Source organism: Hippopotamus amphibius, chromosome 5 (assembly GCF_030028045.1).
Source record: "Hippopotamus amphibius kiboko isolate mHipAmp2 chromosome 5, mHipAmp2.hap2, whole genome shotgun sequence".
Classification (NCBI taxonomy): Eukaryota; Metazoa; Chordata; class Mammalia; order Artiodactyla; family Hippopotamidae; genus Hippopotamus; species Hippopotamus amphibius.
Window position 1 is genome coordinate 74,979,837 of NC_080190.1, and position 15,530 is coordinate 74,995,366.

The 15,530-nt window shown below is 43.7% G+C and overlaps 1 protein-coding gene across 3 annotated transcripts in view; it reads left to right on the forward strand.

Annotated features, from left to right (window-relative positions):
- Positions 1 to 15,530, forward strand: part of ANK3 (ankyrin 3) — a 679,472-nt gene that overhangs the window by 494,114 nt on the left and 169,828 nt on the right. For all 3 annotated transcript variants that reach the window (XM_057734351.1, XM_057734352.1, XM_057734350.1), the window contains one exon: positions 7,663 to 7,761. In XM_057734351.1, the coding sequence (XP_057590334.1) occupies positions 7,663 to 7,761 (99 nt within the window). The remainder of the gene's footprint in view (positions 1 to 7,662; positions 7,762 to 15,530) is intronic.

The window sequence follows — 15,530 nt, forward strand, 5'->3', positions numbered from 1 at the left end:
TGGGGTTCTGCAAATTAAATGGACAAAAGATAGATTAACAGGAAGAAGGTTTATATATGCAAACAAGGGCTTCAAAGAAAAGAAGTGAAGACCCAAAAGAGGCAGTTAAACCCTGGAGGCTTTTATGCCATTTTAACAATGGGTGATAGATTTATGGGACCGTGACATGACAAAGGAAAGGGGGTTTGGGCTTCTAAAGGGGCTGGGGGTGGGAGGGGGGCATGAGGAGGTGCTGCAGGGAGGCCTAAGGAAAGAAAAGGGTAGTTTAAGCTTTCTTGTGCAGATTAAACTCCGACCTTCTCCATTGATTGAGGCATCCTCCTCTTCCTGGAATAGGAGAGATGACACCTTTACAAAGGGAAATGTATGCCCTGTTTTTAGACAGAGAGGAGCAGAACAGAGAGCTCAAAACAATTCTTATGCCAAAGTGGCATATTTTGGGGCGACATACACTGATCTCCTTCAACTGCTCCTCTCAGAAGCTAAAAGACTTCAAAAGATATGTATCTATGAGGTGAACAAGGATGCTGACAAGCCTTGTTTAAATGTCTTTCCAATGCTTTCTCTGTGAACCATTTACTAATCATTTTCTTGTTGCTATTTACACGAGGAATAGGAATGAAGTATAAGAGAATAGAATGGGAAAACATACAAATCTTAAAATGTGTGTGTTTTAAATGCAAATCAACACATTGAAATCTTCATCTGCTAACATCTTGTTTTGCGCTTTGTTTTTTTGATCATAGACTACTATGTAATTTAGAGATAAAAATTAATACAAATGGAAGGAATTAGCAGAAAATTCCAGATTCCCTCCAACATTTAATTATTTTAGAATTTGTTTTCAATTGAGATCACATCAAGGAACTAAACTGAAAAAGTCGTCATCTCTAACTATGTAGAACATTTTGAGTGATACCATCCACTTACTCTTCCACTTAGTGATAACCTCCCCTGGCATTTTTTAAGAAAAAGACAGAAAGATGAGGGGCGATGGTTAAAAAACACAATTCAACTGCTCTTTATAGATTTAAATAGAATGAAAATTCTGCTGTTTATCACAGCAAGGTAGCAAATGGCACTGAACTCACTTTGGGGAGTCGCAAAAGTGATCTTGCTTTGTTGATTATTTCATAGAGGAACTTGGCTGCAACGCAGCTGGGTTTTGCAGTGAGAATTGAGAGGGAAGAAATAGGCCAGCAATTCCACTGCTTCCCAGCAGAGGTAGCTGTTTCTTCCAGGTCCCTGTTTTTCAAAGTATGGCACTCACGTGTTTTCATCACGTTCTGTCACATATCAAGTTATGAACCACATGAATCGATCCTGTTCTATCAGCCACGGCTCCCCTTCTTCTCAGTTGCTACTGAGCTCAGCCAAGGGCCTTCTGAGATTTCACAGACTTAGCTGTGCTGAGACCACACTTCTATAACACTTTGCTGAGAAGTGCCGACTTTAACACCCTGTTAGAGTTCACCACTTACTTCAGATCTGCATGTCTTTTCTACCCAAACTATTTCATCATGTCTTTATGAGATGCAGTCATTTCATACATTGTTGAATGCCTGTATGATAAACAGTAAAGAATAGAAAGAGGTGACAGTTGTGGTGTTTCCTAAATGCAAAGCACCATTCTTAAGACTGTGCTTATTAACTAATGTTCATGACGATTCTATAGTACAGATATTATCATTAGCCTAATGTTGCAGATACAGAGAAATTAAATAAACTTGCCTAAGGTTATGCAGCTGGAGTGGAGCAGGCCTGGGATTTGAACCTAAGCAGTCTGGCTCTAGAATATTAGCTCTCAACTCCTGCAGGGCCCAACCACAGTGCACTGTATCTCTCAGTACACTGTTAGGTGCTGCAGAAATGCTCTAACAGTAAGAATTGCTTATATGTTTGCATTACTTAGAAATGCATGGGCAGCATGGTCTAGTTCAGCAAAGGAAACCTGAACTTTGGAGTCAAAATATGGCAGCTTTGTGACTTTTGACAAGTTATTTTCATTTGTGTGAGTTTTAGTCTCCTCATCTGTAACGTAAAGAAAAAAAAATTGTGCCTCTTGCTAAGGTTGTTGTGTGGGTTAAATGAGATCAGAGATATGAATACTTGTGAGTTTCCCTTCTCCTTTCTGCATGAATTATCTCATCTCTCCCCTTGGCAGTCCTGTGATGGAGGCATTGGTATTATGTCCATCATAAAGATGAGAATATAAGTCCATAGAGGTGTGGTTTGATATATTTCACTATTTTGAAATAGTGAACTTAGTGCTATATTTCAAAATAGTGAAATATATCAAACATGATCTCTTCAAAGATTTCTTCTGCTGTATCTTCTCTCTTCTCCTTATGCAATAATCAGCTGTTTTACATCATCCCACAGCGTTTGGGTGCTCTGTTCATTCTTCCCATTCTTTTTTTTTTTTTTTTTCTCCTCTGTGTTTCGGTTTGGATCATTCATACTGGTGTATCTTTCAGTTCACCAGTTCAGCTGTGTGAAGTCTACTGATGAGCCCATCGAAGGAACGCTTCGTTTCTTTTCTTTTTCACTTTTACTTTATTTTTTTAATTTAATTTTTTTTTATTTTGGAATGTAGTTGATTTACAATATTGTTTCAGGTGTACAGCAAAGTGATTCAGTTATATGTATATACATACATACACTCTTTTTCAGATTCTTTTCTTATATAGGTTATTACAGAATATTGAGTAGAGTTCCCTGTGCTATGCAGTAGGACCTTGTTGGTTATCTATTTTATATATAGTAGTGTGTATATGTTAATCCCAAACTCCTAATTTATCCTTCCCCCTAACCTTACCTCTTTGGTAACCGTAAGTTTGTTTTCAAAGTCTGTGAGTCTGTTTCTGTTTTGTAAATAAGTTCATTTGTATCATTTTTTTAGATTCCACATGTTAATGATATCATGTGATATTTGTCTTTGTCTGCCTTCACTTAGTATAATAATCTCTAGGTTCACCCATGTTGCTGCAAATGGCATTATTTCTTTTTTTTTTTTTATGGCTGAGTAGTATTCCATTGCATATATGTACCACATCTTCTTTATCCATTCATCTGTGGCTGGACGTTTAGGATGGGAATGCGTCATTTCTGATAGTGTGGTTTTCTTATCAAGTGTTTCCATTTGACTGAAACTCCCTAACTTTCAATGCATATAGGTCACCTGTTCCACTAGATAGAACGCAGATACTCCACAGACACTGGGGAAAACAGTATCCCTGCCTGGAAAGGGCATACATTCTCTGCCATCAGGCTGTGAATGTGGAAGGCTGAGCCAGTGGAGTCCAGAGTTGGGCTGAGTTTACATTTTGTCTGCACCACAGGCTTCACGTTCCTCTAGACAGGGCTGCATCCCCTGACGCTGAGGGTAGGGGCCGGCGGTGAGAGATTTTCCTTGCTGTTGTGCTCCCCGTTTAGCTCTCCCTGCATCCCTGTGGCACAGGGTTCATCTCTCCCCGAGCTCCTGCCCGACCTCAGGAGTTGGCTACAACTTGTTGCTTCTTACATTAGGCTAGACTTGTGCTGGGGCTGAGGGGTCGTTCATTCTGGATCTGCTTCAGTCTTAGGGAGTGTGCCTGGGCCTCAGATCTGGGTCCGTCTCAGCATTCCTGCCCTGTCTGCCGTGGCGGCCAGCCTCTGCCTTGTGTCTGTGGCTGTGATCTCGGGTGGCCTCAGCCTGCCGCGGCTTGAAGCAGGATTTCAGTTCCCTGGCCGGAGGTTGAAGTCAGGCAGTGGCAGTGAGAGCGCTGAATCCTAGCCACTAGGTCACGAGGGCCAGTAGCCAGTGTCAAGGCCCTAACCCTTCAGTTTCGTAGAAATGAGTTTTCACAAAGAGACAGAAAGTAGTGCAACAAATAAAGTGTTTACTAGGAGGAAAAAGAGTACATGTGAATATACACATGTGGGCGGACTCAGAGAGAGTCGCGCCCTCGCTGTAGTTTGAATCACTCATGTGGGGTATTTCTTCTGGGTTTCCTCCAGCCCGTCATCTTGCTTTGCCTGGTTCTGAGTCCGTTTTTGGTTTATCTCAGGGTCCTCCCCAGTGTGCACATGCATCTCTCAGCCAAGATGGATTCTAACTCAGAGGCCTGTGGGAAGGTTGACATCACCTACTCCGGGGTGGTGCCCCCTCCCATTTTGGCCGCTGAGGAGCCTTTCTGTGCATGTGTCGTCGAGAAGGTCTCCTTGACCTCAAGAATGAGGAATATGTGGTCTCTTTTATCTGGGCAGCACTCAGCTTTTCCTCCCTCCTGCTGTTATCTTCATCTTGGAGTATCTGTCCACCGGGGACAAACTCCAGCTCTTCAGCCTGGGGTCCATCTATCTCCTGCCTCAGCTGTAGATTTGAAGGTTCCTCATATATACTGCCAAACTGCATCCCAGAAAGCAGGCACACATCTGTGTTTCCCAAGCCGCTAAAGAGGTTCTCCTAAATAAGCCTTTTTGTCTCTAACATCATTGGGTTCCTGATTCGTTGGGATTCCACAATGTGTCCCACTTGTGTAATGGAAATGCAGCACTGGGCCTAGTATGGCATAAAAGATTTTTATTGGTTAACGGAGGAATCTAAATAGAAATGTCCTGCTGACTCGTCCAAAGATCCCACTTTCATCTTGACTTGTTCCTAATTGACAGAAGTAGTCACTACCTGATCCAGGCGTACAAAAGTGTGTGTTTCGTTTAGAAGCTCCGTTTGACAGAGATGAGAAGCATAGTCTTTAGGCAAAGCCGTTATGTTTCCTGACTGAAAATACAACACACACACACCCCACTCCAAGAGTCTAGACAACTGAATTCGGATGCTGATTCTGCCTCTGATTAGCTGTCTTTTTAATATACAGATTACTGAGTAATTCTATTCCTTAGTTGATTTATCAAATGGAATTAATAATATGTATCTTCCCTTCACTAGACTGTTGTGAAGATAAAATGAAATTACATAAGTAATTTATAACACTTTTTAAGTGCTACACAAATAGAAAGTACTCCCCTAGAAGGGGTCAAAGAGGTGTAGAAAAATGTGGGAGCTTGAATTTCAAGGCACCCTTTTGACATCTACACATCACCATAGGAGAGAGTCCATGAATATGGAAGAGAGCAAAATTAGAAATAGAGCTCTTCCTCTCGCTAAAATTAGCCTACTTGTGATAAAGGTTAATTAAGTCCTTCTCCACCAGGCAAGGGCACATTTTTAAAGGGAAATAGCATGTCAGCCCCGACTCACGCTGGGGAGTGATGAGGTCTTCGTGTCATATCCCACTCTGAGCTCAGTAAGCACCCCTGTTGGACTGTGTTTCCTGTAGACCGGACCCGACGCTCCGTCTGCTGTCTCAGGCCTAGAATTCATCCATGGTGCTGCTTAGCTCACTTACGTACTTGCGTTCAGACAGTAGAGACAAGCAGGACCATCAAAAAGTCATTAGGAAGTTTCTTTCTTTCTGCCAGCTTTCATTCATGCCCCAAATCATCCACACCAAAGAGGGCCAAGGCATATGCAATGCACAGCCTATGTAGTTTTACTTCCTCTTTTGTCACCTGTTACACACCACTGAAACCTTCAACCACAAGCTGGTAGGTCTAGGTTAGAGGTCGACCAACTACTGCCCGTGGGCCAAATCCAGCCCACCAGCTGTTTTTGTAAATAAAGTTTTATTGGGATACAACCACTCCCATTTCTGTGCTTATCATGTGAGGCTGCTTTATCACTCCAAAGGCGGCACTGACCAACTGCAGTAGAGATTGTATGGCCTGCAAGGCCAGAAATATTTGATATCTGACTCTCTGCAGAAAAAGTGTGTCTACCGCTTGGTCAAGAGCGATGCTGCTAGTCCTGTCCACCTCCCACCAGCGTTACTAAAACACATTTGTTTTACTCAGATCTGTTCCTCCTTATTTGACCTAACTAATTATTGTGGAATTGATTTATACTTCAGCACCTAAGAATAATGAGATAAAGAGTTGTTCAGATGGGAGAATGTATAATGACTTAAAAGCATTTAACTGGAAAAGTTTATAGAAAGTACAAAAGAACATGTTAAACAACTCTCCATGAGGGTGCAATCAACCAAATCCAGAATGTAGGAGACTCTCCACAGTCAATTCCCCAATTTTTTTCATTAAATATATGGGCGTGGAGAAAAGAAGGTGGAGTAGGACACCTATGGAGATTAAAAGAGACTTAAGGGACATTTTATCCTAATGCAAGTTGTGGATCTTCTAATCTGAACCACTGTACTGAGATAATCGGGGATAATGGGAGAATTTAAACATTGACAGATCTTGGTATTTTGAAGGAATTATTTTTTACTTAGATATAATTAATGATATTATTATTTGTTTACAAATATCCTTATCTGTTAGAGATAATTAAATTGCAGTATTTGTGGGTGAAATAATATGATGCCTAGGATTTTCTTTCTCTTAAACTCCTTCAGGAAGAAAAATACAGTAGGGCGTATAGAAGAAATAATATTGGCAAAAGCTTGATAATTATAGAACCAGAGTGATGAGTACATGAAGCTCATTATGGCTTTCTCTCAAAGTTTGTGTCTGTTTGAACATTTTCATTATAAAGTGTTTTTTTCCAAAAGCATCAGCTTGAGTCATATTTTAATTTGAATCCTGGTTTTGCTAGCTGTCTCTAATCTGTAAAATGGGCATTGTGATTCAGATTGTATGTGACATTGTGAGGATTAGGAAAACTAAATGAGATAGTAAAGAGTCTAACAAAGTGCAGCGTAATTCACAGGAAATGAATCAATACCTGGTAGCTATCACATTGTATCTGCCATCATATATGAGAATGTAACCCCTTATGAGCCCCATTCATTTATCGTGCAATTGACTTTTATGAACTGCAGACCTTAAACCCATATTGTTGCCATACAAGAAGAAGGAGCCAAAATAGAGCATGTTTTCACTATGTGCACATATTTCCTTGACAGTCTGGAAGCAATCACAGCACCTGTCAGATGCATGAAGGAAGGGACTGTGGTATGAAGGGGATCGTGATTGGAATGTCAGATTGTCCTGACAATATGTCTGTTCCTCAACAGTCGTTTTCTAAGAAATCAACATAGTCATTTTTCTATGAGATTGCTAATAAATGCCCGTGAGCACTTTTTAGCCCACGGTGCGTGGGAAGCCCTGTGACTCTGTAGGGCACTGACAGACTTCCCAGTTTGAGTTACTCTTGTCACTCTTGTCTCTCCTTGACAACTTGTACTCAGATGACCCAGAGCAGGCTCTGAGTAACAGGACACTCCTTTCAGTGACTCGGTCAACCATTCAGTAGCCGGCATGCATCACGCACATTTATAGGAAAACACGCTGACTTAAAGGAGCAGGATGTTAGAACAAAAACTATCACCATCTCATCCGTCAGTCAGTCAGTCAAGTGAAATAAACTCGGACCCTACCCCACAGAGTGTGTCCCTTAAAATTAATCCCATTTGAGGTCTCCTGCTGAAGAAAACTACTGCCGGAGAGAGATGGTGGGGAGCATTCTGTTCACAGTGGATGTTTTTTAAAAAGATAAGGAAAGTGTGAGGTTGTGCTGGGGAAGGTTCAGGAAGCAACGTTGTGGTTAAACTCAAGATAACACAGTACTTTTTTTTTTTTTTTTTTTTTTCTGTTCTTCCACAGAATGACATCACTCCTCTACATGTTGCATCAAAACGGGGAAACGCCAATATGGTAAAACTATTGCTTGATCGAGGAGCTAAAATCGATGCCAAAACAAGGGTAAGAGTGCCACTTGTGTGTGCGCTTAGGCTTATTTTCAGGAAGCAGGAATACTTCTAATACCTTTGTTGCTGGTTCGGCCCTGGCTTTATCTTTATTTCCTTTGTTGTAGTCTCTTAGAAAATGACTGCTTTGCTCATTCTTCTTAAAATGGGATAGCAATCCATATTTATAAATGTTTAATACACATTTAAATAGTACCCGGCTTTAATTATAGAAACTAAGGCCTAAGTCTAGAGTTCTAGTTGAGTTAAATTTTTAAGAATTTAATCACTACTTGATATCACAGGCAGAGCTATTGGACCAGTTTGATACTAAGACTGACAGTTATTCTATTTAAAAACAAATCTGCCTCCCTTTGCACACTGATGGTGGGAGTGTAAAATGGTGCAGCCACTCTGGAAAACAGTACAGAGGTTCCTCAAAAAACTAAGAATAGAATTACCATATGATCCAGCAATTCTACTTTGGGGTATATACCGTCAAGAATTGAAAACAGTATTTTAAAGCCATATTTGCACAACCACATTCATTGCAGCATTATTCACAACAGCCAAGGGGTGGAAGCAACCCAGATATCCATCTACAGATAAACAGATAAAGAAAATGTGCTGTGTACACACAGTGGAATATTATTCCGCCTTATAAGGAAATCCTGTCACATTCTACAACATGAATGAGTCTTGAGGATATTAAGCTAAGTGACAGAAGCCAGTCACAAAAGTACAAATACTGTGTGATCCCACTTATAGGAGGTATCAAGCAGTAGAAACAGAAGTAGAATGATGGTTACCTGGGACTTGGGGCACAGGGAAATGGAGAGTTGTATAATGGGATAAAGTGTCAATATTGCAAGATAAAGTTCTAGAGATGTTATACAACAATGTGAATATAGTTAACACTACTGAACTGTACACTTAAAAGTGGTTAAAAGAGTAAATTTTATGTTGTGTGGGGTTTTTTTAATCACAATTTTAAAAACTTTATTGACACACATCAGTCTAGCTAGGTGTTTGACATGTTGCTTGTGCAGTGGGATGCACCGTAGCGGGAGGGGAAAGAAATGAAACTTAGAATCAAGTTGGAATTCCAGATGGTGAGCTTAGCTGGCTGACTCAGGTCAGTGATATAACCTTCTTCATGTAATTTCTCTATCTGAAAATAAAATTAATGGACCCTGAAGGGTTGGTGCAGTGATCAAGCTAATGTTTATAAACTGTGTTAGCATAAAGTAGACCAGAAATAATCCCAGCCATTGCTAGTAGACGCACACCTCAGAGATATTGTGGGTTCAGTTCTAGACCACTGTGATAAAGCAAATATTACTAGTAAGTGAGTCACAGGAATTTTTTGGTTTCCCAGTGTATAGAAAAGTTTTGTTTATTACTATACTATAGACTAGTAAGTGTAAAATAACATTGTCTTTTAAAATGTATATACTTTAATTTAAAAAATACTTTATTGCTTAAAAACGCTAACCATTATCTAAGCCTTTAGCAAGTCAGAATCTTTTTGCAATAGTAACATAAAAATCACTGACCAGAGATCACTGTAACAAATATAACACTAATGAAGAAGTTTGAAATGTTGCGAGAATTACCAAAATGTGACACAGAGGCACAAAGGGAGCAAATGCTGTTGGAAAAATGGCGCCAGTGGTCTTGCCTGACACAGGGTAGCCACCAACCTTCAATCTGTAAAAAATGCAATATCTGCAAAGAGCGATAGAGCAAAGCACAGTAACATGAGGTGTGCTTGTATAACTCAGAACCGCAATGAACATTAAACTTCTAACCAGGGGTTTTCTTTCTCAGTAAAAGTGAGCAGAATGTGGTCTCACAAACATCCTCCTCTCTAAGGGTTCAGGAGAGTTTTCCCCGTCCTGTAATTGTATCTCCCGCAATCCTATGCTTCCTCTTTCCAAGAATCCTGATCTCCATGTTTCTAAAACTGGACCGGTAACCTGAACTTGATTCCTGTAGTTCCTTGATTCACTGCTTCATTTGTCATTCACTGCGTGCACTCAATCAATAAATGATTATTGAGTGCCTGCTGTGGGGCCAGACAGAGCCGAGTGAGAGAGCAAGACGACAAGACACCTCCCCTGACCTCGTGAAGCTGATGGGTAGTTTGTCCCCTGTGTCCTCTGACCCAAAGACAGTCCAGCATGAGTACTGAGCAGGAGACTGAGACTTCTTTATTTTGGTAACTATTAAACCTGAAAAACATGTATGTAACGTAAAAGAAACAAGCTTTCTGGAGAGGAGGAATGAGGGCAGATGAAGGTTGACCCCCTAGAAGACTGTCTGACTGGGGGTAAATTGAAGAGAAGTCTCAAGGCATTGACTTGGCAGTCTTTGCAGAGACGCCATCACCAGTAGCTACAACTGTTGCTTTAAATGGCAGGGGTCTTCCGCTGAGTCCAGGCTGTTTAAAGCAGTTGTAAGGCGTCATTGGAGAATCGTTGCTTATGCCACTTGGCTTCTAAGAGAGCTGACGGGTCACTTGTGAATCGGGAGCATTTTTGTGAAGAGCGAAGAGAGGTACAGGAGCCAAGCAGAAAAGAGAAGCTTGAAGAGCTGTACCTGGATATCCAGCTGGGGTTTAACTGAGTGTGTGGATTAGAAATGACCTCATTTCTTCCTCTATTGATACAATCATCAATCACTAGAATAGCAAAATTGCTCGTCAGTCATTTTGCATCATTTATCAAGCACTTGCTTGCTGTATTTGGTACAGTGAGAGGAGGACAGGGTATGTAGGAAATTCAGGTCCCATCTTAAAGGGGCACATGGTGTCACAGAGGAGGGCCAGGATGAAAACATACAAACACTTCTGTATGTCTGACGCTTTTATCCGGAGTACGACTGGACATGGGCGAATTCAGAATACACTTAGTTTCTATGCCCTTTTGTCTCCCTGTTCTGAAAGGCTTCTTATTTTAAACAAGATGTAGACCTCTTTTCACCATCCATTCAGTTTCATCCATTATTTTCTCCTGTGTTATGTTGGTGCCGTGTGGATGTGGAGGAGACTTGGAGAAACCGAGAACAAGAAAAGGCTGTCATTCTTCTGTTGTCCTGCATGGGGGGCAGCGGGGTGTCACTCAAGCACGGACTGAATTCCTGGCAGACGTCATGGAAGAAAACATAGTACATACCCCAAATATGTCAACTATTTTGTGCTGTCCCATCAAAGCTTCCCTTCTCTCTGGCTGAAATGGCTGAGCAGTGACCGGGTGTGTGGGTGAAGGGGGGGAGCCATAAAATGTCAGAAAGCCCTGGGGACAAGCCTCAAAATGGAAAGCAAATTTTTTTATAAAAACAAGTTTTAATGATTCAACCCAGTAGCTCTTTAGAAAATAAATATTGTTATCTACCCATCTGCTTCCTGCCAGGTACTTCCTAGTTTTGTAGCTACCTTGTTACATCAACAGTCTGACCTGCTGCACACCAATCCCCTGGGTTTAGAGACAGGAAAACAACTCTGGGTTTCACCTCAGGGGCCAGCACACTCTAAGGGACCGCGTTGGCTTGCTCTGTTCCCTGCATGCCTGCCGAACTAATGAAGGATTCAGTTTAAAAGCAGACTCTTCTGGGACTTCCCTGGTGGTCCAGTGGTTAAGACTCCGTGCACCCACTGCAGGGGGCACGGGTTCGATCCCCGGTCAGGGAACTGAGATCCCACATGCATGCCGCACAGTGCGGCCAAAAAAATAAAAATAAAAGGAGTGACATTAAAAAAAAGAAAAGCAGACTCTTCTTACTGCCTTTTCAACCAGGGAAACAATCTTGAATTGTGGTCAGAGTCATTTATGTAGGATCTGAGCAAATGTGACCAGCTGGAAAAGCAGGATGAGAGTGAGGTTTTTTTTTTAACCCTAGTGCCTGATCGCTAGTCTTAAGCGTGACTAGCAAGTGAGATCATGACCTGAGGAAAGTTCATCCTCCTGAGTCTTAGTTTCCATCTCAGTACAGAGAGTGAGTCATTCCCAGTGATTTCCCAAGCCCTCCCAGCTGCTGGGGCACTGGATGTCGTCACTTTAAGAACAATTAGTTACAGTGAACGTCAGGGTGGTGATATATGTTGGAGTGATGTGGCCAGGATGAAGTAGGAGCTGCCAGCCCCCGTCACCCACCAAGATCAACAACCAGACAGCAATACACCATCAGAGAGAACTCTAGGGGAGCCCATGAGCCCACTGAAGGGACCTCAGCAGCACAGTGGGAGGAAGAGTGCAGCAAAAGCGGAGGCGGAATGCCTTCGTTTGGCCCGTGTCATCCCATCCCCCAGGCCAGCACCGCTCAGGGCCGAGAGGAAGGCTCCCCAGCTGGAACGCGTTCCCCTCACCAAGAAAGCGAGAGCGGGGTGAGCCAACAGCTTCTCCATCCTTTCAGGGCGCTGAGCAGAGGACCCACATGGGTTTCACCCCACCCAGGGACGGGCACAGCTGGGACGAATAGAGGTGGGGAGGGAAGAGAGCAGGGGCGGCCGGCCTCAGCCACACACTGGCAGTGACTGTGCGTCCCTGTGACCTGCTCTGCAGACCCCGGCACCTTCTGCCACCGAAGTAACTGATGGCCAGCACAGCTGCCACAGACCCCCTGCAGATGTCACTGGTCTTTACCCCGCAAATATATTTGAAGACACCAGCCACCTGAATCCCTCCCTGCTCTTTACCTCCCACTGCCCCGTGGGGACCTAGGATCCGCACCGGCAGCCGGCCCGGGCCTCTGCGGCCACACAAGACAGCAGCCTAGACCCGCGTGGGGGACCCCCCCCTTCTGTGCACGTGCTTGAGGCTGGCCCTTCCAGCTGTGCACCGCTGCGCTGGCGGCCTGACCCTCGTCACAGGCTTCTGCTGCCGTGGGCACACCTGTGGCAAGATCCTGCCGCCACGGAAGTGCAGGCCGACAACTGAGGCCCTCACAGCTCCTTGCGGACGTGAATTCGGCTCTGTCTCTAGTTGCTGACCTCTGCCACTCAGCACGTGCACAGCCACCCGCCAGCTGTGCACCTGCATGCTCCCGACCAGACCCTCATGACCAGCCTCCACTGCCCTGCACGCCCCTGGGGAGACCCTGCAGCCACAGGAGCGCACACCAATAGCCAGGTCCCCCATGGCTCTTACGGGCGAGACCTGGCCCTATCTCCTGTCACTGGCCTGCACCCCTGGGCTGACCTGCAGTGGGCCCCTCCAGCTGTGTACCTGCATGCTTCCAACCTGACTCCCAATGCCAGCCTCCACTGCCGTGCACCCGTGACGTGTCCTTGCAGCCACAGTGATGGGCGCTGACAGCCAAGGGCCCCCACAGCTGCCAGTGTACCTGCCGCTGGCCCTTGCCCCCACCTCTGTGCGCGTGTCTGAAACAAGCGCTTGCCACTGCATAGGCACCAGCAGTTGGCCCCTGCAACCGAGTGTGTGTGCACTCCCAGCTCCAGCCACCACCCGTGCCTGCCCACATTCTGACCCACTGGACCTGCGGTGCCACTGAGGTCTCCAGCAGCCCTTGCAGTCACTGTGGTCAGTGCTGTGGACCGCAGTGGCCTGAGCGGATGAGACATCACCCCCACTGCCAATCCTGCATTTGGCACCCTGCACCAGTAAACCCAAGGTGAGAGGATGCTCCCACCTGCAGGGGAAGGTCTTTCCATCCCGAAGTCAGCCCATAAAGTCTGGAAGAGGCAACTGCTTCTCTGAGTGCACAGCATCTGTGCAAGGCTGCGAGGATCATGAAGGATCAGGGTAACAGGACACCACCAGAGGAACACAGTAAACTTTCAGTGATTGAAAGAAATGGAGAAATGGGGATATAGGAATTGCCCAACAAAGGGTTCAGAGTAACTGTTCTTAAGATGCTCAGAGGACTACAAGAAAACACAAGTAAACAATTTAACAAAATCAGGGAAAAAAACACAAGAACAAAATGAGAGTTCAGTACAGAGATAGAAAATATAAAAAGACAACCAAACAGAAATTTTGGAGCTAAAGATTACAGTGACTGAACTGAAGAATTCAGTAGAGAGCTTCAACAGCAGACTGGACCTAGTAGAAGAAAGAGCATTTGAAACTATCCAATCAGAGGAATAAAAGAAAAAAGAATAAAAAGGAATGAAGAGGACTTCCCTGGTTGCACAGTGGTTAAGAATCCACCTGCCTAGGGACTTCCTAGGTGGCACAGTGGTAAAGAATTCGCCTGTCAATGCAGGGGACATGGGTTCGATCCCTGCCCTGGGATCGAACATGCCACATAGCAGCTAAGCCTGTGAGCCACAACTATTGAGCCTGTGCTCTAGAGCCCATGAGCCCCAACTGTTGAGCCCATGTGCCGCAACTATTGAAGCCCACGCGCCTAGGGCCCATGCTCTGCAATAAGAGAGGCCACTACAATGAGGAGCCTGCGCACCACAATGAACAGTAGCCCCCGCTCTCAGCAGCTAGAGAAAGCCCGTGTGCAACAATGAAGACCCAATGCAGCCAATAAATAAATAAAATTAAATTAAAAAAAAAGAATCCACCTGCCTATGCAAGGGACATGGGTTCCATCCGGGGTCTGGGAATATCCCACATGCCACGGAGCAACTAAGCTTGTGCGCCACGACTACTGAGCCTGCGCTCTAGAGCCCGTGAGTCACAACTACTGAAGCCCTCACGCCTAGAGCCCATGCTGTACAACAAGAGAAGCCATGGCAATGAGAAGCCCAAACACTGCACCAAAGAGTAGCCCTCACTCACCACAACTAAAAAAAGCCCATGCACAGTAATGAAGACCCAACACAGCCCTAAGTTAATTAATTAATTAATTAATTAATTTTTTTTTAAGGAATGAAAAAAACCTACAGAACTTTGGGATGCTATTAAGTGAAAACACTCTACCCATCATGAGAGTCCCAGGAGAAAGAGAGAGAATCACTGGTGACTTAATCGATAAATTAGATTGATGACACAACCCTCAAATCTGGGAAGTTATTGGGAGTCAGCAGGGCAGGAGACTAGACAAAAAAGGTGGTGCTCCTGAAATATAAGATTTGGAGGGTTTAAAAAAAATTATTAAAACACCCACTGTTTTCATGGGGGGAAAACACTAGATCTTTATTGATTAATTGATAAAGCTTTAATGTAGCATTTAGACTGCATTTCCAAAAGGTATTTTGGAGCATTTCAATAAAGGTCAGCAATCCCCCTTTGGGGTATATATCCAAAGGGAATGAAATCACTATCTTGAAGAGATACCTGCACTCCCATGCTCATTGCAACATTATTCACAATTGCCAAGACATGGAAACACCCTAAGTAACCATCAATGACGTCAGTGGACAATATATATGGAATATAACTCAATCAAAAGAAATCCTGCCATTTGCAACAACATGGATGAACCTTGATGGCATTACACTAAGTGAAATAAGTCAGAGAAGGACAACTACTATGTGATATCACTTAGATGTAGAATCTGAAAACATGGAATTCATAGGGCAGAGAATGGAATGGAATGGTGGTTGCCAGGGGCTGAGAGTTGGGGGAAATGAGGAGATGTTGGTCAGACGATACAGAATATCAGTCATGAGATAAATAAGTTCAAGGATCTGAGGTGTATCATGGTGACTGTAGTTAACAATACTGTATTGTACACTGGAAAGTTGCTATGAGAGTAGAGCTTTGATAGTCTCACCATGATAACAACAACATAATTTATGAGGTAATAGTGGTGGCAAAGGTACCGAGATATATACACATATCAAGGCAGATGCTTCAATCTGGTCTATAT